At 44.8% G+C, this 27,432-nt stretch overlaps 1 protein-coding gene across 2 annotated transcripts in view; it reads left to right on the plus strand.

Moving 5' to 3' along the window:
* The first annotated feature begins 2,432 nt into the window (after positions 1-2,432).
* Positions 2,433-27,432, plus strand: part of NUS1 (NUS1 dehydrodolichyl diphosphate synthase subunit) — a 35,243-nt gene continuing 10,243 nt past the window's right edge. For both annotated transcript variants that reach the window (XR_006173809.2, XM_005280154.5), the window contains exons 1-2: positions 2,433-2,969; positions 21,140-21,262. Coding sequence is in view for 1 of the 2 variants with exons in the window: in XM_005280154.5 (XP_005280211.1) it covers positions 2,582-2,969; positions 21,140-21,262 (511 nt within the window). In the remaining variant the exon portion in view is untranslated. The remainder of the gene's footprint in view (positions 2,970-21,139; positions 21,263-27,432) is intronic.

Raw genomic sequence — 27,432 nt, forward strand, 5'->3', positions numbered from 1 at the left:
CTTTTCTCCCCCCTCAGAAAGAGATGGGAATTGAATCTGGCCTTAAAGTTATAAGGTGGGTGCTGCCAGCCCCACAAGCCAAATTTTGAATCAGAGCTGATCTGGTACACAGTTTCTGAGCATGCCTACTGGATCAAGCCCCACATGCAAGATAGACGCTCCTCTGCCTATCTTCTTTTGGTTTGAGGATCATTCTTACATGTTTACTTGGGAGAGAAGCATCCAGGTGGTGCCTTGAGTGACACAGTAGTGCACATGGCCAGAGGCAGGAATTTAGGCACCAAGGGAACTTTTATCCTGAAAATATAGACACAGAGTGAGTTTAGACACGTACAGGATTAGGCAGCAGTCGAGCAGGAGTTTTGTGGATTGCAGTGGTGCCTAAATCTGGGGTTAGGCACCTAAGTACCTTTGTAGATCAGGGCCTCACTGAACACAAGCCTGAGAATGAGAAGCTTCTGAGTTCTAATAATCACACCTCTAACACTGACTCAATGGTCTTGGGGGAAATTACTCTGCCTCAGTTTTTCCTCTGTAAAGTGGGGATACTGACCTATTTACAAGGATGTTATAAGATTAATTACTAATATTGCAACACATTTTAAAGATGAAATACATATAAATATTAATGTTTTGTTGCCCAATTGTTTTACTATGTTCAATTTCCTACAATTTAAAAATGCCACACTAGGAGAGGCCATAAAATTACTTGTTTAAAAATAATTTTAAAAGCTCTTCCCAGCGTATCACTTTTTCCATGACTCGTTTAATACACTTCTTCCCCACTGTCTAAGTTGAGACACTTTCACTGTCAATCCTGTACACAGGCTTCCTGGGACAAGATTCGAAGGGGAAAACATGCATGATGGACATAAATCAGCAGGCACAAGTTTTTACTATTTTTAAAAAGGAGCCCTTTTGATGCATTTTTAACCCTCAGTGAGCATTGGGATAATTGCATAAGCACATGTTGGCATAGCTACTGAAATATTTAAATAGTAATACCTTGCTTTTACAATGTGCTCTCAAAGTGCTTTTCAAAGGAGGTCAGTATCATTATCCCCATTTTACAGATGAGGAAACTGAGCCACAACAAGGGGATGTGACTTGTCTGAAGTTACCCTGGCTCTGGTCAGCTAGAACAGAACCCAGATCTCTTATGTACCACTCCAGTGTCCTTGCTTCTAGCCCACACTAGCTAAGAACTGATGGAATTGCTGAAGTTCGCATGTAACCAATGAAGTGTACTGTACATTATTTAAGAATTAAATGAAGAAAAAAAAGAAGCAGCAGAGAAGGGGTGGGAGAGGCTGACTTTACAAATCTTGCTTTCAATAAATTGGGGGCTTGGGAGGGTATCATGGCTTCTCCAAAAACTGACACACAAAATGTGACATTTTCATCAAAGAAACAAAATCTTTCAGCCTGGATCCACAAAGGGGCTTATGCATTGCAATGCTCAGCACTCCAACACCTAACTTTTAGGCACCTAAAAAAAATCACTTGGAATGTGAGCCCCAAAAGTCAACATACTAGACTGGGAGCCACGAAAGGGTGTCCCTTAAGCTTTGCTCCCCTCATGGAGTTAAGTATCAGAGGGGTAGCCGTGTTAGTCTGAATCTGTAAAAAGCAACAGAGGGTCCTGTGGCACCTTTAAGACTAACAGAAGTATTGGAGCATAAACTTTTGTGGGGGCATTCACCCACAAAAGCTTATGCTCCAATACTTCTGTTAGTCTTAAAGGTGCCACAGGACCCTCTGTTGCTACTCATGGAGTTAGGTGCCTGAGCCAAGGCTCATAGTGACCCACAACTGGGAGCCCCACTTCAGGCATCAAGCAGCTGAGACACCTAAGAAGTTTCTTGTGCCAATGAATTAAGCAGCTGCCATTGCCACACCCACCAAAAGAGTGTGGGGAGAAAAGTGCTGCATCCTGCGCTTTAACCGAGTGATTAGAGCACTCGCCTAAGCGCCCCAGGTTCAGCTCCCCGCCTTCGCCTGGAGTTGGGAGGGGTGATTTGAAGAGGCGTCTGACGCTTTGCAGAGAGGTGCTAGACACGCTGGAGGCAATGGTGGGGGTGGGGCTATTATGCAACTTGCCGAGCCTGTCGCAGGCTCTGTGTAAAGCTAAAGTACTTGGCCCCGCGGGGTCCCAGCGCACCCGGCACAAAACGCAGCGCCGCGCCTCGAGGGGCCGCTGTGCCCAGGTCTCTGCCTCCAGCCCCTGTGCGCGCCCGGCAACAACACCACCCGGACCATCAAGAGCAGGCCTTTCCTGCTGGCCACGTCATTCTCACCACAACCGAGGAAGTGACGCAGCCGCTAGGATTTCAGCCAATAGGAGCTCGGCGGCGTCGGGGTCAAAGGACAGGCGAAGTACAAAGATGGCAGCGCAAGCGGTGGCGGCTGAGCAGATGAAGCGGTGTCAGTGAGGAGCAGGACAGTGGCCGGGCTAGGCAAGGCGTGGGTGGGGATGATGGTGCGTGGCGCGCGCTGTGGCTGAGGATCCCTCGCGCCCTCTAGCCGTCCCGCGCACCCGCCCCTCTCAGCTGGTGCCCCGGCCTCGCGCTCCCTCCTCTCCATGAGCGGCGCGTGCGAGCTGGTGTGGCGCCTGCTGCACGCCCTGCTCTGCCTGCTGCGCGCGCTGCTCTCGTGGCTCCGCGGGCGGCTGCGGGGAGGCCCCCGCTCGTGGCTCTGGCGCTGGTGGCGCCGCGCGGCCTCTGCCGCCGCCTCCTGCGCGCTCCTGGCGCCCGCCGCCGGGGCCTTCGCCTTCCACAAGCCCGGCGCGGCGCGGCGAGTGCCTGGCGGGCGCGGGCGGGGGCGCTGGGACGGGCGGTCCCTGGAGAAGCTGCCGGTGCACATGGGGCTGGTGGTGACCGAGGAGGAGCCGAGCTACGCGGACATGGCCAGCCTGGTGGTGTGGTGCATGGCGGTGGGCATCTCCTACGTCAGTGTCTACGACCACCACGGTGAGCGCGGGGGCCTGGCGGGGAGAGAGGGGCCTTGGGCGCCACCTTCCCGTGCTCAGTAACGGGCGCGGGGCGGATACAGTGGCTAGTCGGTGTTGGAGAAACGCCCCCCCCTCCCACCACCTTCATGGACTGGGGAGAGGGGTCGCCCGCCCCCTGGGGGGCTCCGCCTGCCCGCCCGCCCCCTGGGGGTTGTTATTAATGAGCTTCCTTCCTGCGTGAATAACTCCATGCCCGCTCCTCGTCTTTGTTGTCCTGGGATCGCCAGGCTCATCTCTGCCTGCCTGGCTCTAAGAGCAGCTGTGAAACCAGCGGAGACCCCCTTGGCCTTGTTCTGCTGCTGCTTGAGAAAGTGCCAGGCAGCAGCAGAGTCCCCATACCCGTCTGCCTGCTAGCTCAGGAGGGTAGGGTAACATTCATTCACATGAGGTTATGATTCATGGTTTAGGACTAAAGTTAGCTAAATGGGAACTTGGATTCTGTAGGAATTGGTGGCTTAGGCCTCTGCTGCTCAGTAGGGAAAGATTCAGGTTTACTGCTGGTAAATGAATTTGCTTGTTCGGTTTGCTATTTTTATTCTATATTCTTGTTGTCTGAGCACCTTTCAGAAGTTTAAGCAATGTAACTAGCATCTTTTTTTATGATTCTTCCTTCCTCTTCAAAGGGGGAAAGAGATGTACATTTTTATTTAAACTTTACATTATTAAAGTGTATTACCTGTAATGTGTTATGTTCTGTATTGATGAAGGCAAGATCAAGAAAGTGTGCCTTGAGCTTGGAACAAAGCATTGAGATTGTGAGTCTTAGATCCTGCAGAAGGTCCAGTCTTGGATCATCCCTCAAAAAAGTTTAGTCTCCTACATAGATGAGCTTTACCCTTGTAGTAAACAACTCTGTTGTGCCAGAGGAGTGAAGCTGTTGAACGGATGATCTTTAGGTATTCTGGGCCCAAACTATTGGGTTTCTTGACTAGAAGGACAGACCTTGAATTTCTCATTTTATGGGAAGCCAGTGCAGTGAGCAGAGGACAGATTTCATATGCTCATGTTGCTGAGGACTTGTATGAAAACAGCATTTGATCTGAGCTCCAAGGAGCCAAGAAGCAACAGGGCATATCTTCATTAGCAACGTTAAAGTGCTGTGTAGTTGTGGCACCAGTGCTGGGGGAGAGCTCTCCCAGCGCTATTAAAAAAACCACCTCCACAACGGTCTACATTGCTATGTTACAGTGCTGAAACTTGCAGCACTCAGGTGGGTGTTTTTTCTCACCCCTGAGCAAGAAAGCTGCAGCACTGTAAAGTGGCAGTGTAGACATGGCCTTAGTTTCTTGACATCTGATGGCTTCGTTCCCAGATAGACTGCCTAGCTTTAGTCCGGCTTGGAGGTGATGGGCATCTATTACTAACGCTAGCTAAGTCTGGGCTCAATCCTTTCCCCAGTACAGCTTTGTTCATTCCAGCTCAGGTGTAACTAGGGGATTTCTCATGACTGGCAGCCCCCTTTGGTCTGTTTCACCCCCTTTTATATCTTTGGCACAAGGCGGGAATCTTTTGTCTCTCTCTGTCCCCACCCCTCTTTCTAAATGGAAAAGCACCAGGTTTAAGATGGAGTCCAGTACCAGGTGACATGATCACATTTCCTGTGAGGACCACAAGTCTCCATTCTTCCTGGCCTGACTCACAGGAAGACTTGCAAGTAAACAGGGCCAATTTACAACCAATTGTCCTGGTCAGTGGGAGCCATCAAGATTCCAAGCCACCATTATTGGCCCACACTTTGTGTAATTACAATAGGACTTTAGAGTTATACTTAATATTTCTAATTTTAGATACAAGAATGATACAAATAGGATGAACACTCAGTAGATTATAACCTTTGTAATGATACCTTACAAGAGACCTTTTGCATGCAGCATATTCAGTTACATTATATTCACGCTCATTAGCATATTTCCATGAAATGTATGGAGTGCAACGTCACAAGGGGTTTGACATAAAAAGTTTGGGGATCATTGCACTAGTGGAACTACACCATTGCTGTAACAACAATGAGAATGTCAATGAAAAGCTCAGTAACAGCCCTAGTGTGACTGACAATGCTATTGAGATTCTTTTTAGAAGAAGTCACCCATGGCTTTGGTTAGTAGGTAGAGGAACCTTGTCCTGACAACTAATAGTAAGATATCCGAGTAATTTTAAAGATGTAAATATCAATCTTTGAAGTATTGTGGTTCACTTCAGTGTAAGAACTGCAGGTAAGATCCCACTAGAACTGCTTACTTGAGCTTGATACTGTAGGGCCCTCTATACCTCACAAGTCTGGTGACACTGATGATATCTAGCTTTATACTTTACCGTCTGGCCTTCCTCTCAGTAATTCCTGAGCATTAACTGTATGCCTCTTAGGGAGGATAAAAATATTACAGCAATATTTAATTGAAAATGTTGACCACAGTAAGAGTGTGGCACTATTAGTAAGGCATGCTACAACAAGATGATCTGTTTTACTATGCATTTTGTACAGTGCCCAATGCAATGGGGTCTGGACCTTGGTCAGGCCTTTTGGGCTCTAGTTTAGCACAGTCACTTCTAAATAGACAAAACATACAAAGGGTCAGAGAAAAGTAGTAGTATCCCCTATTTATAGAGGGGAAAACTGAGGCACAGAATAAGATACTTGCCAAGGTGACATCTGTAGCCTGTGGCAGAGCTGGGGATTAAACCCACATCTCTTGAGTACCAGTCTAGAGCCTTAACCACAAGTCCATCTCTTTGTATTTAGCAAGCATCCCAAGAAAGCAGCTGTCTAGTAGATCATGCAGACTTTCAACAAAATAGTTCATGATTCATTATCTTAGTGTGCCAACTGACACAGTATTGACCACATTTTTTTCCTTGGGAAGGTTTCCCAACTGAACTATTCAAGACTGAGAGGGGACGTGATAACCAAGTTTTTCAAGTACATAAAAAGTTGTTACAAGGAGGAGGGAGAAAAATTATTCTCCTTGTCCTCTGAGGATAGGACAAGAAGCAATGGGCTTAAATTGCAGCAAGGGCCGTTTAGATTGGAAATTAGGATAAACTTCTTAACTGTCAGGGTGGTTGAGCACTGGAACGAATTGCCCAGGGAAGTTGTGGAATCTCTGTCATTGGAGATTTTTTTGAATTTAAGTGCAACCCAGGATCTACCTCAAAGAAAATGTAGAAATAACAGTAATCTCACAAACCCAAACACCCTTGCCCGGCCCCATTTCCTGCTCCTGACCCACCCCTTCCCCGAGACCCCATCCTGCTCACTGCATCCCCACATCCCTCCAGTGCTTGCTCGCTCTTCTCCCCCTCACTCACTTTCACTGGGATTGGACGGGATTGGGGTGCAGGCTCTGGGCTGGGGCCCAGGGGTTTGAAGTGTGGGAGGAACCCGGACTGAGCCTGGGGTAGGGGGCTAGGCTGCAGGAGGGGGCTCAGGGCTGGGGCAGGAGGTGGGGGTGTAGGGTGCTGGCTCCAGGAGGGGGCTCAGGCAGTGGGTTGGGGTGCAGGGTGCAGTTTCTGGGAGGGGGCTGGGGCAGGGGGTTGGAGTGCACCAGGGTGCTCAGGCAGTGGGTTGGGGTGCGGGGTGCAGTTTCTGGGAGGGGGCTGGGGCAGGGGGTTGGAGTGCACCAGGGTGCTCAGGGCTGGGGTTTTGGGGTGTGGGCTCCAGCTGGGCGCTGCTTACCTCAGGCGGCTCCTGGGCGGCAGCGGCGGCGCAGTGGAGTTAAGGCAGGCTCCCTGCTTGCCCTGGCCCTGCACTGCTCCCAAAAGCAGCTGGCATGTCTGGCAGCGGCTCCTGGGGGGAGGGTCTCTGTGTGCTGCCCTCGCATGCAGGCACCGCCCCTGCAGCTCCCATTGGCTGCAGTTTCCTGTTCCCAGCCAATGGGAGCTGCTCTCCCTGCCCCTCTGACTGCATCTGGTTCCCAAAGGGCAAGATGTGGCAATTTACGAAAGAGCCTAATGCTGATGGTCAGTGTTTTCTCAACCAAAGTTTATCAAGTTAAGTGTCTTCAGTTGGGATGAAGACTTGTAAGAACCTCTCTTTAAGCAGTTTTTCAGGGCTTGACAAATTTCTTAGGTCTTGTCTACACTTAAAAAGCTACAGCGGCATTGCTCTGCAGCTGCACCACTGTAGTGTTTCAGTGAAGACCGTGCCTGCACCGATGGGAGGGGTCCTCCAGTCAGAGTAGGTAATCCATCTCCCTGAGAGCCAGTAGCTATGTCAGCGGAATAATTCCTCCATCAAACTAGTGCTGTCTACACAGAAACTTAGGTTGGCTTAACTGTGTCTTTCAATGGTGTGCATTTTTCATACCCCTGAGCAATGTAGCTATGCTTACCTAATTTTCTAGTGTAGACCAGGCCTCTACTAGCGAGAGATTGCCTAAATAAAAACCCACCCACCCTGGACCCTGCTTAGTGCCTTTCTATTTTGTTGGCTAGCTAACAAGCAAAGCAGCTGTCTTATACACTTGAAGCTCCATCTCTTCCTAGTTGCCTTGAAGGTAGAGGTCTCCTTCACCCCAGAGTGTTCTGGATGCCGTGTGGGGTTTGGAATGGATCTCTGCTATTCTCCCTCCCTTGTTACCCTTATTTTGGGTTGGGGTGGGGGATTTGTCTTCCTCTCTGCACAACTGAAATGCCTATTGCCACTGATTCTCATAGCCTGCAGCAGTGTGAAATTGACAAAAATCATGTGTTCCACTGCTACCAGTAGGGCTATGAATAGCTGTGACACTGACCAGTTTTGTTAATTTAACTAGACTTCATTGATCAGCAATCTTTTTGCAGACTAGGACAGAAAAATCTGCATGACTTTACATGCAGTTTACATTTGTAATCTTGTATTTAAAATAGAAGGCTAGGATCTTGGTTTTTTAAATGAATACTTGTGAGTTGTAGAAAATGGTGACTTAGATCCTCATCCATATTGGGGAATTCTCCTCTGGCAAGGGGACTTTTAACTTTGCATTTTTCCCTTCTACTAATGACTGAGTTGGCACAAATATAGTCCGTTTAGAATTATTTTCAATGCAATACTACTTAATCAGGGAAAACGTGAGTGTCTCTCTGTAGCACGGAAGTTTTGGCACTCACCTAGGATGTGGGAAACCCAAGTATGGGTCCTTTTTCTAAAGTTAATACAAAGTGGAACAGCTTCAACCAGAGAAGTTAAAGATGCACCCTAGAATATCTACTAGTCCAGTGGGTAGGGCACTCTCCTGCAGTGTGGGAGACCCAACTTCAAATCACTTCTTCATATCAAGTAGAGAGGGAATTGCACCTGTTTTCCACAGCCCAGGAGAGTGAGCTATATGTTAAAGGTAATCCCTCCTTCTCTCTGCTTTCCCCCCGGTCCCCAAAAGGTGTTTTGTGACTCTAGTTTTCTGCTTTAGTCGAAATTCCTGAAATAAATTTTGAGTTGGGATGAAATGTTTGGTATTGACATTACCTAAATATTGTGTGTGTTTCAGTTTGGTCACTGAAAAAATTTCACCGAGTTCTAGTCATCCAGGCCATAGAGTTAGCCAGATCCAGGCTAGAAGGATCAGTGAGTCTTGCTCACGAGTGTTAGGGCTGATAGTAACTTATACTTATGTCATCCTCTCTTGCAAGGCTACAGATATGATCATTGAAAAGGTTGCTGAATCTGGAACATGCATGCCACTTGGACATGAGTTATTTCCATCAGCATGTCACAGACACTACTTTGATGGACACTACTAAAGAAACTTTTAAGGGGATACCCTTCTCTCAGCCTGCTTGTTATAATTCATAGGATTTTTTTTAAAAAGCTACACTTGTATTTACGACCATCAGTCTTTAATGCCTTAATTTTGGACATTTCAAATTTCTTTTCAATATTAAATGTTTCAGGCTTTTTCAGCACTTAATTTTTACATTAGTACTCCTTTTAATTATGCTAATGAGTTGTAGTGTGTTAACGACCTTAATTTTGATTTACTGTTGATCTAGTTATATTAAATTCTACTTTCGATTATTAAGATTAGAAATTAGGGCTGTCAAGCGATTAAAAAAATTAATCAATTAATCGCACTGTTAAACAATAATAGAATACCATTAATTTAAATATTTTGGGATGTTTTCTACATTTTCAAATATATTGATTTCAATTATAACAAAGAATACAAAGTTTACAGTGCTCAATTTATACTTTTATTTACAATATTTGCACTGTAAAAAAACAAAAAATAGTATTTTTCAATTCACCTAATACAAGTACTGTAATTCAATCTCTTTATCATGAAAGTTGAACTTACAAATGTAGAATTATGTACAAAAAAATAACTGCATTCAAAAATAAAACAATGTAAAACTTTGGAGCCTACAAGTCCTCTCAGTCCTATTTCTTGTTCAGCCAGTCTCTCAAACAAGTTTGTTTACATTTTCAGGAGATAATGCTGCCCGCTTCTTGTTAGTGTCACCTGAAAGTGAAAACAGGCGTTCGCATGACACTGTTGTAACTGGCATCGCAAGGTATTTACGTGCCAGATGCGCTAAAGATTCATATGTCCCTTCATGCTTCAACCACCATTCCAGAGGACAAGCATCCATGCTAATGGATGGTTCTGCTCGATAACAATCCAAAGCAGTGCGGAGCGATGCATGTTCATTTTCATCATCTGAGTCAGATGCCACCAACAGAAAGTTAATTTTCTTTTTTGGTGGTTCAGGTTCTGTAGCTTCAGCATCAGAGTGTTGGTCTTTTAAGACTTCTGAAAGCGTGCTCCACACCCCATCCCTCTCAGATTTTGGAAGGCACTTCAGATTCTTAAACCTTGGGTCGAATGCTGTATCTTTAGAAATCTCACGTTGGTACATTCTTTGCATTTTGTCAAATCTGCAGCGAAAGTGTTCTTAAAATGAACATGTGCTGAGTCATCATCCGACACTACTATAACATGAAATATATGGCAGAATGAGGGTAAAATAGACCCAGAGACATACAATTCTCTTCCAAGGAGTTCAGTCACAAATTTAACTAACACATTACTTTTTTTTTTAATGCACATCATCAGCATGGAAGCATGTCCTCTGGAATGGTGGCCGAAGCATGAAGAGGCATATGAATGTTTAGCATATCTGGCGCGTAGATACCTTGCAATGCTGGCTACAAAAGTCCCATGCAAATGCCTGTTCTTGCTTTCTGGTGACATTATAAATAAGAAGTGAGCAGCATTATCTCCCGTAAATGTAAACAAACTTATTTCTCTGAGCAATTGGCTGAATGAGAAGTAGGATTGAGTGGACTTGTAGGCTGTAAAGTTTTGCATTGCTTTATTTTTTAGTACAGTTATGTAACAAACAAATCTACATTTGTAAGTTGTACTTTCATGACAGATTGCACTACAGTACTTGTATGAGGTGAATTGAAAAATACTGTTTCTTTTGTTTAGTTTTTAACAGTGCAAATATTTATAATGAAAATAATCTAAAGTGAGCACTGTACACTCTGTATTCTGTGTTGTAATTGAAATCAATATACACCTCTACCCCAATATAATGCTGTCCTCGGGAGCCAAAAAAATCTTACCACGTTATAGATGAAACCACGTTCTATCGAACTTGCTTTGATCCACCGGAGTGCGTAGCTTCCCCCCCCCCCCCCAAAGTGCTGCTTTACCGCATTGTATCCGAATTTGTGTTTTATCGGGTCACGTTATATTGGGGCAGAGGTGTATTTGAAAACGTAGAAAAACATCCAAAATATTTAATAAATTTCAGTTGGTATTGTGTAACAATGCGATTAATTGCGATTCGATTTTTTGTTAATCGTGTGAGTTAACTGTGATTAATCAACAGCCCTATTAGAAATATATTGCAATTTAATTATGCTATATTTACTTCAAAAACTCTGGATTGGAGAATGACTTAATGCATGTTTTCACAGCGAGTTGCACAGTTATTTACTAGTCAGACACAGAATATTGGTCGGGAAGCCTGGATTCTATCCCTAGAGAGAGGAGTATGGGGTATAGAATGGTTAGAACTAGGTTAACCAGAACTGGTTTAGTCAAACTCTGCAAGGTACTACAGTACAGTCAATAAGAGTGGTATTGCTCCTTTTAAAGACCTAGGTTCTGGGTCTGGAGTGAGCTTTGTATAAACTCTCAAATTTATTTAAAAGGTTTGGGCGGGGGGTTGGAAGAAGTTAGGGAAGAACTTCTGAATAGTTCTCTAGGTTGAAGTTCTGGGCTATAGTCAATAAGTATAGTGAATTGCATGGGGACTTGAACTCCTGGTCTTCTCTTCCCAAGCTCAGGGAACTCCCCCGTAAGCTATGGAGGTAGTTAGGCATATATTCATTCATTCTCTCTTCAGACTTCATTGTCTTGGCAACATTTTTTTCTCATCAAATTAAAATTCATTGATTTCAGATTGACACATGCTTCCCATTACTGTGACAATGGTGTCACCACCCACCCCCTGCCAAAAGACAAGTGAGATTCTCCCAGGAGGGGAAAAAAAAAATAGCTGCTGCTTGTCTTTAACTGCTTATTATGTACTCCCAGAACTTCAAATGTACACCAGACAATCCATAATTGGATAAAGTTTAGAAACACTTTTTACCAAAACTCTCTCAAAATCTGCAAGATATTTACCATCATTCTGTCAAATTTAGTTTGCAGTGCAACCTTAACTATGGTGCTGCTACCATAACACTGTAACAAAAGGCATCTTCGCAATGATTCTGCATTGGGGATCACATCTAGGTTTTTACTATAAATCAGGCGTGGCCAAGCTGTGGCTCGTGAGCCGCATGCGGCTTTTACAGCTAAAGTGCGGCTCCCGGAGCCTCCCCATACACCCCCCTATTCCATTCTCTGCCTACAGAACTGGGCTGGCGATCTTGGGGCTTCTGCCCTGCGATGGGGTGGTGGGACTAGGGGCTTTAGCCCCATGGCTGGGCATTGGGCCAGAAGCCCCGCATGCCAGCAGGCACCGCCCCGTGGGGCAGGGTGTGCATGTCTTGTGGCACTCAGATTTCTGAAGATTATTGTATGCAGCTCAGAAGGTCAGTAAATTTGGCCAGTCCTGCTATAAATCTTTGGAGACCTTGAGAATCTAGGCTCCACACACATCCCTTTCCCCCATAGATCTGAGGGTAACTAGTGTAGATTCTCAGACAACATGATTGTAATGTGTTCTATGCACAAACATGTTGGAGTCCAGTTAACTATGTCAGGAAGCATTCAATCTGCAGAAATGGTGCATCTGGAATTAAATGACCCCTGTCTACTCTGCACTGGCAGGTATAAAGACCACCATTGCGGATGAATCAAAAAGGTGCAGATAATCACAAACAGGCCTCTTAAGGTTTCAGTACCTCACTTCACAAATATCAGATGGTCAGTCTGAACACCGACTTATTTACTATAACTTGTTATATTCTCAAGGTTTTGCTCATGAGCAGACAGGGCTCCGCAATGTGTATTGGATGTCTATCTGTTTACACTGAGGGGATGGGTCTCTTATGCTTTTCCTTAGTTTCCTCTCATCCCTGGAGTAGAGGAAGATGCGTCAGGAAAGAGCCAGTCACATTAGTAGAACTAATGAGGGCATTATAGACCTGGTTCTCATCACCTAGTTTAATCCAAAGATTCCATTCAATCCCTCTGAGTCAGGCTCTTTTTCCATAAGAGGAGCAGGTTGCTGCATCCAAAATCCCTTCACCAGACAGCATGACTGGGTTTCTAGCACAGGCTGCCTTATCCTTTTCTGAGGAAAGAAAGCAATCCTTTTGGAGTCTAAAAAGACTAGGACATGTTATGTGCCCAGAGAAGGGGTTTAAAACACTTACTTAAGACAGAACTGCAACCTGGGTAAAGGCATCTTAGGCTTCTTCGCTCTGGCCAAGTTATGCCCAGGACCTGTGTGAAGGTGTTCTTAGCTGTTACTTCAGCCTACCATATCTGTGTGAAACAGAGCACCTAGCTCTTTTTAGGAGGTGTGACAAACTTATCCCATCCTATCTAGGAACTTGTTAATACTAGATTCAAATTCCAAGGATCAACCAAATTTATGGGAGAAGGCTTGGGAGCTTACTCTCAATCACCTCTAGCTGAAGGTTTTACTTATGGAGGCCATTCCTGCTCAGATTTCCGAGTTGTAGACCCTGCTTATTTATTGCTATATTCAACAAATGCCAGTTGGTACTTAATGCTTGACCCACATTTCTAGTGAACTGCTTAACTTTTGCTTCTGTCTGCCTTTTTCTCAAAGCTCTATAATCATCTGAGGAGGTTACATACACTGATATTGAAAGAGATAAAAGCTGTGACTCACTCCTATGTCATATGGAAAGTCAAATGGTCTGTTAGTGGCTCTTATGTTTTTTCTCTGACGTGAGCCATTTTGGATCAATTAAATATACAAGGAGCTATGTTATGAACTTGCTAATGTTCCTGTGCCTGAATGTCTTGGTACTCACTTAGCTAGGGAGAGAAGATAGTTGCAATGGCACGTATAGAGCATGTCTTTGTCTGACATCCCTAGAGACGCTACCTGGAGTCAGGTTCACACCTTCACAAGCCCCTATTATCTTGATATTTCATCAAGAGCAGAGGTAGGATTCAGGAGTGAGTTTAAGAGCCTTTATTCGTAGCTGCGTAAGTTCAATCAGTGTATTGTCTATTTGTAATGGTCTATCCTAGCTCTTCATTTAACTTACCTGGTTTGTCCCTCTTCTCTCCTGCTCCTTCCACCTCCCATGAACCCTTGCACATACTTCTGTCATTTTTCTTTTCTCCCTTTGCTTCCAGGAACAATAAGGCCTACTGCCTTATCTCCTTCCCTGGATGCTTCAGTCCTGCTGGTAGCTCCAGTCCCTACAAAATACTTCTGTATCCTCTTAAATAGTGTCTCTCTGACAGCTATTTTCTTCTATCCAACACCAACCATGGAGCTTGACTAGAGTGCCAATGCCATGTGACAACCTGCTGTGTGGGATGCAAGCAAGTGCTCCATTTGGCAGTTTTGAAGAGTCTTTCATAGAGAACTCAGCAGTGATTTTTTTTTTTTAAGCCTTACCTATTTGAACCAGATTACAAGTTAGTCCATTTATCAGAATTATTAACTCTTGAAGTCTGTCAGAATGATTATATTTACCTTTCTAAAAAAAAATTATTGGCATTGGGAGAGGGGTTGGAAATAAATTAGGGAAAGCATGGTACTAAGTTTCCTCTCATTCTTGATTGAAGCTTTTTAGAAAAGCTTCAATAAGACTATCTAGTGTGGTAGATAGTTTTCATCAAATATTTAACAGGCTAACCTTCCCCTTAAGAAAAGCCCAGCCAGGAATAATAAGCTAGAAGGGAGAGATCACTGAGCTTGCTGCTGCTGTTTGCTTGCCATACTTGTTTGTAGTCACTATTATGTCTCCAAGTATAATTCTTGTTTCCAAAACACAAGTGCTTACCCTAGCGAAAATTGCACAAAATAACTTTCTATTTAGGAAATGTGTACAGTGTGACTATTGGTTGTTTATAAACAAAGTCCATTCTGAAAAATACATGAAAGATTTTAAACCTGGTTGAGGCAGAAGATTTGCTGTTGACTAAATTTGCTTACAGTTGTGTCAAAGTATCTTTTCCCGTATAAGAAATAAGCCTAAAATACCAGCATTTTAGCTATTTCTAAATAGCTTCTATTCAGTGCAGCCTATATTATCACCAAACTGGCTGTGACTGCTACAGCAGTTTCTCTTCAGATCATATAAATCTTTTGCCTTTTACTAAAGATTTCCTATGTTGCTAAAACTATTCTGATCTCTTGCCACAGAAAGCTAACGTGCTGACACTGAAGTCATGAGTTTTAAAACTCATAACTATGGAAAATGGCAAACAGGAAGCTGGAGGATATTCCATATATGGAATATATGTTGCTTACATATATCTTAATACGTTGTCCACAGGGAAATATTTAAAAAATGCATAAACATTTTCAAATTGTCTTTAGTTAAATAAAACTACCTTACTCGTGCTGGATGCAAAAGGAAAAAAGTTATAAGAATTTGCCAAAAAGTTTTCCATTTAATACTGACTGGCTTAATAAACAAAGGGAGTACTATTTATAGCTACTGAACTGTTTCTAGTTGAATAGCTCAAAACTTCAGAACTAGTAGATCTAATCCTCATACCTTTTTTTTTTTTTTTTTAACCCCATACATTAGAAGGGAAAAACAAACAAGTTTTCGTGCTTTCCCAGTTGGTTTCTTAAGTTTGAATGAACTAGTCCTCAAACTGAACTAGTTGAATAAAATGAAGAGAATATTTTCTCTGCACCTGCAGAAGAAGCTATTGATGTCAAAAACTGGCTTAGCATTCCAACAAAGTCTAGATCTGGGTGCTTAGCCAGTGACTTCACCAGTGATCTGACTTTCTTTACAACTTCAGCAGCAAACAAAACAAGTATTCAAGTGATACTTAATTTAGACAGTTTTAATGGATTATAGTAAATTTAGGCCTAAACATATGTTGTCGTAATTTCAAAATTAATTCTAAATGTTTATTTTTTTTACAAAGCAATGTATTTAAATCAGTTTAAAGAAAAAATATTTCTGCCTTGATTTGGGTTCAGTTTCAAGCTCCAAATTTGGAACTGGAAGTTCCCAAGATAGAGCCGCCCTTCTCTCCTCCCCAAATTACATGACATAAAAATTTAGGGGTTTTTTGCATGCACCTGGGTCAAACTGTGGCTTTGAGAACATGTCTACGCTGCAAGTGCTAGAGCTCCAGCTATGCCGTTTCAGCACCATATTCACTACAGCGATGGAAGGAGTTTTTTCCATTACAATAGTAAATCCATCCCCCTGAGAGGCTGTAGGTAGGTTAAGGGAACAATTCTTCTGTCAACCTAGCTCCATTTCCAGTGGGGCTTAAGTTGACTTAAGTGTCACAGCCATCCATTTATCACAGCCCTCAAGAACTAGATCAGCCCAATGTTTAGGTGTAGACCAGGCCTGGTCCTCTTCAAACATATATCACCCACTTTGAGCTGGTGTCCCACACTTGCTGCCCCTTTAAGGAAGCAATATTTTAAAGGGTGTGAAAGATTTGGGGGATATGATGGTCACCTTATTCCATTTTTACTTGGTGAACACCACTTGATGGTAACCTCTGGTGTGACTTTAAGAATTCATTCTCTCAGGCTATGTCTACACTACAGCTTATTTCACTCTGGTGTGAATAAACTACCCCCTGAGTGACATAAGTTACACCGACATAAGTGCCAGTGTGCAAAGCGCTGTGTTGGCTGGAGAGCTTCTCCTGCCATAGCTTCTGCTGTTTGCAGAGGTGGCTTTATTATGCCAACAGAAAGCTCTCTCCTGTTGGCAGAGTGTCTTCACCAGAGGCACTGCAGGGGTGCCGCTGCATGTGTAGACAAGCTCTAATAGGAACTTGACAGTGAGTACAGAGACTGTCTGGGAAGCTGTCACAGAGCAAGCAAAGGCCGTCAGTAGTGAATGGCTCTCCCCTGGTGGAACAATGAGGTTGCTAGTGGCAGGGCCATTGACTTTGAATTACATTTGTGCCCTGAAGTCAGTGGGATGTTGAAGCATAGAAATTCCTCTGTGGAGGAGCATGGACAGAACAGGTGCCAGAGGCATTTTAAGGAAAATGCTCCATAAGGGAAGGAAGCTAATTCAGTAGCAGAAACAGGACCAATCTGGAGAGTGGAGATAGGGACTTTACCTTCCCTGAGGATGCTGATCAAACCCAAGCCTTCACAAAAGGCAGTGAGGTCAGACAAAGGCCTGGTCTACACTAAATAGTTAGATGAACCCAGCTACATTGTACAGGGGTGTAAAAAATCTACCACCTTCCCTGCAGAGACATAATTAGGCTGACCTAACCTGTGGTAGACAGTGCAAGGTCGTTGGAATTCTTTCATTGGCCTTGCCTCTTGGGGAGGTGGATTACATACTCTGAAGGAGAGCCCCCTTCTGCCAGCGTAGATAGTGTCTATGCTGAAGCGCTGTAGCTGTGCTGCCGTAGCATTTCTGATGTGGACAGTGCCTCAGGGAAAGCGTTCAGGAGTTTGTTTTCCATAGATCTGTAACACTCTCACCTTTGAGCTGTGTGTGTGGGTTTTTTTTTTTTAAGGAATTCATTTGCTAAGCCTGTATTTCCTTACTTTTACTTCCATACCCTTTTTGAAGGGTGCAGCTACATAACCAGAGCTCCTGCAGTCAACTGGACTGTGGGGGGGACATATGTCAAAACAACAGTCTTCAGAGGGCCAGGAACTGTCTTCAGGATCTAAGCAGTCAGACTAGATGGTCCCACTACTTGAGAAGGTTGTCAGACCTTGGCATCAGCACCTGAGTGCTCTGGAGCATAGGCGTGTGCAGCACATTTCATTAGGGTGTGCACTCAGGGAGCCGCGCCCTGCCTCCATCCACTCCCTCCTGGGACCCCTGACCCTAACTGCCCCCCAGGACTCCACCCCCTATCTAAGCCTCCCTGCTCCTTGTCCCCTGACTGCCCCCCTAGGATCCTACCTGTCCCCTGACTGCCCTGACCCTTATCCACACCCCTACCCCCAGACAGACCCCCGAGACTCCCACGCCTATCCAACCGCTCCCTACCCCCAGACAGACCTCTGGGACTCCCATGCCTAGCCAACAGCTCCCCGCACCCTGACAGGACCCCCAGAACTCCCAACCCATACAACCCTCCCTGTCTGCCCCAACCCATCTCCATAGCCCTGCCTCCTGACAGCCTCCCCCGAACTCCCGACTCATCTAACCTCCCCCAGCAACTTGTCCCCAGACCACTCCCTCCAGAGACGACCCTCCCTGACGGCCCCCTTCCTATGAGGCTCCTAGCAGCATGTTTGGCTCCGCGCAGAGCCAGACACGCTGCCCCGTGGGAGTGGGCAGCCCCATCCCTCAGAATGCTGCGCACGTGACGGCATGGCTCCGGATGAGCGGGGAGCGTTTCTCCCTCCCTGCGGAGCCAAACACTGCCCCGTGGGAGCGTGCAGTCCCAGCCCCCAGAGCGCTGTGTGCGTGGTGACATGGCTCCAGGGGTGGGGGGAAGGCGGGGGAGGAGCCGGCGACTTGCTGTGCTTGGCCGGGCGCTCTGGCCCGGAAGCGCGGACCCCGCGGCTTGTCGCACCGGGAGAGTGGGGCCATTTACCCACCCCTGCATTAGGGTGTGCCTGGGCACGCCCCGTGCACATGCCTATGCTCTGGAGCAAACCAGAGCTAGGAGCAGAGATCAGTCATTTCCCAGAAACAGTGAGTTTAGCAGCAGGTGGGATTCAGTGGTTGGATCCCTTTGCAACAGAGGAAATGCATGTTCAGAGAGTGGTACTGGACCATTTTGTGACAAAAGGTATTAAGAGTAAAAGTTGGATCTACAATGTGGCTCTAGCAAAACTGCTGAACCAGAGAAAATCACTTGCACATTTGCAACAGAGCCAGCCAATTTTACTTGCATGCCAGGGTGTTTGCAAACATCAGAATAAGTAGGCAGCTCAAGGTGACATCCTGTGACCACTGAACCCAAACAGCAGCCATGTACTGTGAGTTCAAGTCCTATCCATGACAGCATCTTGAGAATGTTTTGTGCACATTACTGGCTTCTAAAACATTCATATCAAACTCCAAATATTCCCCCTCCCATAAACTAATAAAAAAATCAAGCACTGCACAAATTACAATGAATATTTTTTAAGTTCTGTTGCTTTGGTTAAAGCATCATTTTTGTAGGCTTTTTCCACCCCTCTTAAAATGAAACTCCTGCTTTAAGCTTGTGTTGGTGCTATTACCTGCCAGTGTATTGATGTCACATAAAGGGCTGTGGTAGAGCTTGTGGTACAAATGTAACTTTAGCACCCTTGTGGTCCAGATGGAGTCTACTCTGCAGACACCTCTAGCCAAGAAAAGGCATGCGCAGGAACACAGCAATGACCGTCCCTTCCACAACAGGGGCACCTGTACTAACACCCCCCAGAGTAAACACCCATGGGAAGACTACAATGAATATAGAAAAGGGAAATATTTGTTTAGAGGGATGAAAGGAGAAAAACAACGGGGGTGAGGGAGAGGGGAGATGATGGGGAGCAGTAAAACAGGGTTGCATTTAACACAAGGCCCCACCAAGCAATGTTCAGGAGTCCTGGGCAAAGTTCCAGTCCAAGGGTGAGTCTTGAGTGCTCCTGGTCATCTTTGGAGTTAGCAAAGTTTCCCCAACAAACCTCTCTGGTGTCCTCTTCTGCTCTCTGCAAAGCCACACAGAGCAACAACCTCCCCACTTAACAAGCTAACAGCCTCCTTCCTTATTCCCTTTGCAAAGTCACAAACCCCAGGAATCATGGCCCCATGGCTTAGTGGCAGCAAGGTGTTTCCAGGAAGACTTTGTGCACCTTTACGACTAGCACCACTTTCACTTTTGAATTCACTGTTTAAAAAAAAATTGGTTAATTCACAGTTAAGAGTGACCAGCCATGTCTTGTACCCTTCCAGAACATCAAGCACATGTATGGTTAAACCTTAAAATACCAGGCTATAAAGCATTAAGGTACCTACCAGATCCACACTGGAACTGAAACCCTGCCCTCTGAGTGAAGCCCCTTTCCACGCTGACAGACAACATAGCACACTATCTTTCCAGATGATACGGGGCCAAAATATATGGGTATGGTAGGAACACCTCTGTCCTCACTAAGGCAAACTCTGCATTTAGAACAGACTTAGTGAACAAAACTGGCTATGCCTGGACTGTACTTAATCTATTCTGCAAAAACATCAGCATTCCAATTGTTACTGTTCCTTGACCTTTATCTTAGTCTCTCGAGAACATTGCCTGCACTTACTTCCCCCTTGAAGTGTACTCTCCTATGGTTTCAGAGTTCTACAAAACCCCACAGCAAGAATTGGCTGTTGTGCTTTTCAGCTCGTGCAACCTACATAACTCAGCACAGAAATGAAGGGTTTGTGATCTCTTTGGATGTAGATGTACTTCTCATACTGCAGTGTGAACTAGTAAACTGCTGCAAGTAATCCTTGCAGCAGTTTACTAGTTCACTTACTTGCAGCAGTCCCTAACGCAATGAAGATCAGTTGGAGTGCATGCAGATGAAGGAAAGAATACAATTCTGTAGGGCATACCACATTACATAAAATGGTATGCTTACTTCATCATTCCTTAGGTATGTGTGCTTATTGTAGAGTAGCCCTGGCTGAAACATACTTTCAGTATATTCCCTGTGGCTCTTGCCAGCTCCTAGGAGCAGAATTAAAGTGGGCTGAGGTTGGTGTGTTCTTAAACCTCTGAAAACCAAGAAATGAAGTAAAGTCTATGAGGCACTGGTGGTCAACTTTATGTACTAATGAAGTTTTGAGCAGTGAATTTTTGTAATAAAATGAGCAGTATTATTCTCCTAAGTGTCAAATAATGAGTTGATCCAATATGCTGTAATAAATATAGGTCTGTACTGCCAGTATTGGCTATGAAATCTGACTGTAAAAGTTATAATTGTTCATGTTGCCTCTAACATTCATCTGCCCTAGCTACACTTCTCATAACTTAGTCTACAGTGTATTTTACAAACATTGATTCTTGTAAAGCTGTTAAGAACATGTAAGAGGTTATGCTGTGCACTGTCGCTTTACAGCTGAGCTTGCCATGCCCTATTTACCTAGAGAAGTCCTGATGCAAAGTTTCATTTGTCTTAGGCCACAGAGGGAGCTGGTGCAAGGCTAGCATTAGAACATGGGAATTCCTTGCTTCTGCTTGTTTGTACATCTTCTCTATCTCTAATTGCATCTGACATGTAAATGGTAAATTGGTCATAGAATTAGAGCATTCTAGCAGTGAAGTGACAGTGTTCTACTTTTTAAAGAACTATCAGATGTCATTGCGTAGTGGTTCAGCTATGCCAAGAACAATAGCAGCATACACCAGATCTAAAGTTGTGTATAGTTAATTTTCTCTTCCAAGGTCATCATGAAGCTAGATTTATGTAGTATCATCTGCTTCAGTTACTTATTAATCTTGTCGAGTCTAGTTTAAAGCTAGTGTTTACTGCCTGTTTCTTTCTATTTTCACAACATTCTTTCTGAAAAAGTGGAAACTGAAGTGACTTACGTTTTGTTATGGGTTTTTTAAGGAATCTTCAAGAGGAATAACGCAAGGCTGATGGATGAAATTTTAAAACAGCAGCAGGAACTCTTGGGTCTAGATTGCTCCAAATATACAGTGGAATTTGCAAATCAAGACAAAACAGACCAAGGTAGGATTGTGGTAATGAGCGCCCTAAGTGGTTTGTTCATTGAGGGTTATGTATCGTCCTATATGTACATTCCACCCTCTCACTGCTACCTACCCCCTCTTTTCTTCTCCTCTTTCTTTCTTAGCCCCTCATTAAAGTGGATGACAATGTTTATAACCTTCCTGGGCTAGTGTTGTTTTTGTGGCAGTTGCTCAAAGGATCCTGTTATCTAAGGCAGTGGCTCTTACCCCTTTCAGTAGTCTTTGTCTTGGGTACCCCCAAGTTTCACCTCACTTAAAAACAATTTGCTTATAAAATCAGACCTGAAAAGACAAGTGTCACAGCACACTATTACTGAAAAATTGCATACTAGCTCATTTTTACCATATAATTATAAATCAATTAGAATATATATATAGTACTTACTTTTCAGTGTATAATATATAGAACAGTATAAACAAGTCATTGTATGAAACTTCTGTTTGTACAGACTTTGCTAGTGCTTTTTATATACCTGTTGTTGTAAAATTAGGCAAACTAGACCTCTGCATACCCCTAGGGGTATACGTTTCACTGGTTGAGAACCACTGGTCTAAGGGGCATATTGTCCTCATAATCTGTGTGAGAATTTATTAGTGGAAGAAAATACTCTTAAATTTAAATGTCCATAGTTGTGCTAACACTTCACAGTTAGCTGTAGAAATGAGGGGGATGCTTCCCAATAGAAAAGGCAGAATAAGCTCATTTCATAGGGGAGAGGTCACCTGCATATTCACTCCTGCTTGGGTGGTTTGTGGTGGTTTTTCTTTTTTTTTTTTTTGCATACTGGCCAACCTCCTCTCTTTATGTGAAATTAACTAGTTCTGGGTAGGAGAGGGATGTCAGAGCAAGCATTGCCATGATGGTAGCAGTGTGCACAGTACCCCTAGGAGGGGAAAAGGGAAGAGTGAACAGAAGCTCTTCCACTGCTGCGTGCAACAGTAGCTTCCTCATGAAGCATGCGGGGACCCAGGCAGGAAGGGCAGGAATGTCTACAGTAAGGTTACTTTCGCAATTTAGCATACACAAACAAATCTAGTGAATGTTTCCTGTTCCACAATTAACAGGAAGACGCTAGGAATCAGTTCTTCTGACTCAGCTAACTAGCTTCAGAGTAGTAGCCGTGTTAGTCTGTATCAGCAAAAACAGCGAGGAGTCTTTGTGGCACCTTAGAGACTAACAAATTTATTTGGGCATAAGCTTTCATAGAACCCACTTCATCAGATGCATGGAGTGGAAAATACAGTAGCAGGTATATATACATAGACTGACCCCCCCACACACACACAACTTGGTAAGGCAACTCCCATCTTTTCATGTACTAACAAGACAATTCAATTAACAGTAGAATACCAAGGGGGGAGGGGGGGAAATGAGGGTGGCCCATTTCAAACAGTTGACAAGAAGGTGTGAGTAACAGTGGGGGGAAATTAGTATGGGGAAATTAGTTTTTGTAATGACCCATCCACTCCGAGTCTTTATTCAGGCCTAATTTGATGGTGTCCAGTTTGCAAATTAATTCCAGTTCTGCAGTTTCACGTTGGAGGTTTGGCCAATGTACATGGCAGAGGGGCATTGCTAGCCACCCTCATTACCACTACAAAAGTGATTTTTCCTCTCTTGGTATTCTACTGTTAATTGAATTGTTTCGTTAGACTGTTGGATTTGTTAGTCTCTAAGATGCCCCAAGGACTCCTCCTTGTTTTAGCTAACTAGCTGACATGGCTAAAGATATTTGCTTTCTTGATAAGATAGAGACCTCCATGTGTAAGGGGGACAGCCTGTAACTGAAGGCCTCAGTATATAAACTTCTCTGCAAGTGTTTTTAAGGCACTGGGTAAGATGCTGCAAAGTGCAACTGGCTGATGGGGTATATAACATTGATATTCTAACAATATAGTGCCAGACAAACAATACTACTGTGCTCATCAAGGAATGCATTTGTAAAGACAAATACTCTACTTGTAAGCACTGCTACTTGCCAAACGGAGATTGTTACTTTAAAAGTACTATCATCAAGTTGTATCCTATTGTGAATGTGAGGGACCCAATAATTTTAAAATTAGTCTTTTACTGCTTGAGTCATTCAGTTCTTTACACTCACAGGGTTCTCTCACCAGATTTACAGTACTGCTTTAGATGATTTCCTGAGAGAAGGGATACATTCCTTTTAATGTGCCAGCCGGCATCTGCCCCAGAAGTTTCTATTTATTGGCAGTTCTTCGGGAAAAATAAATTTTAAAGTTTTTTTTCATTTCCTCAACTGCAAGAATTCTGGGGTGAATTTCTATGTCTTATGTGCCATATAACATTAATAAAGTACACATTAAACGGGGATTCCTTGGATTTCCAGGGTGCAAGACTGTCTTGTTGCCTATCTCCTCTTCCAGTAGTGAAGACATGCTAACAATGAGTATCATGTTCCTCTTGTCCCCATGCATCTAGATGCTTCTGCTTCTCACCTGCTCCCTTTATCTATTCCTCTCTTGGTAGACAGCAAAGTCTTGCTGGTGATTTTGGTTTTAGACTGCAGCATCAGTTTCCTCTCTCTTTTCAATGTAATATTTGTATTGAGTAACATTCAGAGACCCCGCTGTGCTAGGCAACATATAGGCATGTTATCTAAGCCCTGAGCTACACTACAGAGTTAGGTTGATTTAAGCCTTATGTCGACCTAACTCTAAATATCTACACTAAAATTCAGCTCCCACTGATGTCACTCGGCCACTACGCTGACTTAACTTCACCTCTGCGAGAGGTTGATGTAGTTAGGTCGACACAGTGTCAGTATAGACATTGTGTTGCTTACATCAACTGTTGCTGCCTTTCAGAAGCCGTCCCACAATGCCCCACGCCAGCAGTTAAATTGGTGCAAGTTCTCCTGGTGAGGATGTGTACTGTGGACACAAGGAGCACAGTGTGGACATGCAAAAGCCATTTAATTACTGCAGTGGCTAATAGTCAACGTAACTTAGGTAGACTTAATTTTGTAGGGTAGACTTGCTGTAACTATCATTGGCTGAATTCTTTTGTCTCGTCTTCCTCATGTAGGGCAGGCTCTTAGCTGTAAGAGTTTTGGCTCTTTGATGCCAAGGTAGGTCAGCCTCATTTAGGCCAGCTGCCAGTCCCTTTGTCCTCTCAAACAATAGTAATTGTGACATCAGGGGGAGCTGCTGAGTGTTCAGCACTTCCGAAAATGAGGCCACTTATTTGTGTCTAAACATATGCTTATTTAAGAGCTTAATTTTAGGCATCCATTTTAAAAAATATCTTGGTCCAAGTCATTAAAGTATCTTTAGAGATCAGATAATTCTTCTTCGAGTAGATGCAGACATCTATTCCACTTAGATGAGTGCATACCAGAGCTGGAGACTTTTCCCTACCATTACCCATAGAGGGGCCACACTTGTGGCTGTGACCCTTCTCCTAGCTATAAGAGGTGGCAGTGTTTGCTTTGTTTCAGTGAGGCCCACCTTAAAAGAGCACTGTTTGGATCTGTAAATCATTTTTAAAAAGGAGACTCAGGTGACATTATACCTTGGATGCTGCCTGAGGCAGTTTTTGAACAGGCCATGCTGTCTGATCCCGTACCGAGGCCTTTCTCAGGCCAAAGCTCACCCTCGGGCTTGGAGGGCACTGCTGCCCCTTGTTCCAGTGCAGACACCTCATCAAAGAGAGAGAAGAGCTGGTCTCCATTGGCTCCGAGGAGTGGTCCTGATTAGTCTTATGAGACCTCTTCCAAGTCTTGGGTGACTGCTCTGCCTCCCCCAGGAAAAGCGCAGACTGGCACGGAGCTGGTTCTGGTGCGCAGGATGACACAAGTACCTCTGACCCTTCCCCGGCACCGAGTGGGGAGGGCAGAAACCCTGTACTGTTGACTCTGGCCTCCAGGCACCCCTTGAGTCCAGTACTGCTGAGGGAGATGCCAGTGTCGACTCTAAGTTGTCTGTATCAGGCAGCTACAGACTTCCTCTGCCTTTCATTCTGAATCTAACCGTTGGTCTAGGGCTATCCCACCTATAGTCCCTCCAATGGAGCAAGCTGCTGAACCTCCGTGTCTGTCGCCACTGCATCCAGACCTTCCTCTTCCTGTGGTGGGGATGGAGCCTGTACCGCAATTGGGGCATGGGACTTCAGCACTGGGGACCCTCTTCGGCCCCACTGCATTTGACGCTGCAAGTGCTCTCATGATGGCTCTCACCACCCTTGACGTTGACGCATTCGGGCGCTCTGGTACTGATGTTTGCACCAGGACTGACACTGCCCATGGCACCAGCATGCTCAACAGAGATGATACTGTCTTCATCGCAGATTCCCTCCTCGTTCTGGGTGATGGATAAATCGGACCGCCTGTTGGCTCCCTTGTGCGTCACTCTACCCATGTTGCTGAGATTCTAGGGCTTTGATTCCAAGTCGGAGTTATCATCTTTCTACTCCACATAACCTGAGGAACTCAAGGGACTGCCAATGGACCAGTTTGGCTCCCAGGATTGGTGTGTGCCCGGTGGCAGGGACCGTGGTCATTGGCCCGGCCCCTACTGGCCACCAATGCCCTACACATCAGTGGCCTTGGACTCAGTGGGATGTTTCTTGTTCACCGATCCTGCTTTTCATCCTGGTTGAAGCCAAAGCCATGCCAGGTCGCCAATGGTGGCTTCGGATCAGCTGCAGGCCCAGGCATTGGCGTTCTGCCTCCCTGCGGAATTGCTGGAGTCCTCCCTTCTGGGTATATCTTCCCAGGAGCAAAAGCTTATTTTGGCTCAGCCAGGACCTTCATCCTCATTGCTGGACAATGCCGTGCTGCTTGGTTTGTCCTCCCCTTCTATCCTGGAGAACTTGAAAAGGGACCAGGACCTTTTACTCCACATAGCCACATCCCTTGGTATCCAGTCAGAGTTCCTCCAAGAGAACATGCATAAACTGGCCATTTTACACCCTGCTGTGCCTGGAAGAATGGCCCTCCCGGTCAATGATGCACTCCTCGAGCCAGTGACAGCCCTGTGGAGAACACCGGCCTTGGTACTGCTGATGGTGAAATGCATGGAAGAGCACTACTTTGTTCCCATGCAGGTATTTGAAGGGTTCTATTCCCACCCGGCCCTGAATTTCCTGGTCATAATGGTGGTTAATGACAGGGCCTGGCAGGGTACATTCAAGTCTACCACCCAAAGATGGACTCCAAGCAGTTGAATATGCTGGGCAGGAAGATCTATACCCTATTGTCTGTACAGATGAGGATAGCTAATTAACAAGCTTTGCTGGCCAAGTATGATTTCTTCAGTTGTCAGCCATGGCTAAACTTGAGGACCAATTGCCCAGGGGGTCATGTGAGGAGTTCCAGGCATTTGTTGCAGTAGGCTGTTTGGTGGCCAAAACTTCACTTTTGATTTTACCTTGGCCAGGGTCATGGCCTCTGTGGTAACTATAAGGAGGGATTCCTGGTTGCAAAATCTCTGGGATTGCTCTGGACATCCAGCAAGCCATTGAACTTGCCCTTTGACGGGTGAGTCTTATTTTCCAACAAGACGGATGACACTGTGCACTCCTTCAAGGATTCCAGGGCTACCTTGGGAGTGTACACGTCTTATTCTATAAACAGTCTCTGGGTGTCTTACCCTTAATTATGGGGACTGCTTTCTTCTTATGAAGAAATTGAAATCAGATGTTGGGGACGAGGTACTGGGGCACCGGCGATGGTCTCAGACTGAGACTTATCTGTATGTTTCAAGAGATGCAGTTTTGAGAGGTAGGGGAATTGAAATCTGCCTTGTGCTAAAGAGTACGAGTCCAGCCAAGCGATAGTTGTAATCCTGTTTCTCTTAAGGTTCAAATGTGTATATTCTGCAGCAGCCTGTATTGGAATAGCTGTGCTGGTCCCATCTTATTTCTGGGTGCTTCTGCAAAATTCCAGGCTCTCCTTTGCACTGAAGAACCTGGACATCCTTGAAAGCAGCTCAAAACAAGGAGAGCCAGCACTATCGGCAAGTGCTCTGTAGTCCGTGACTAAGTCTGAGAACCTAAATAATAAACATGGTGTGTTACACACAATATTTAATGATTCCGAGCTGTATTCCTGGTTCTTTGGGTAAATGCATTGGATGCAAGTAGTCAGTTGAGGCCCACTACAAAGCTTGCCCCTCATGAATGAACTT

This window comes from Chrysemys picta, chromosome 3 (genome assembly GCF_011386835.1).
Source record: "Chrysemys picta bellii isolate R12L10 chromosome 3, ASM1138683v2, whole genome shotgun sequence".
NCBI lineage: Eukaryota > Metazoa > Chordata > Testudines > Emydidae > Chrysemys > Chrysemys picta.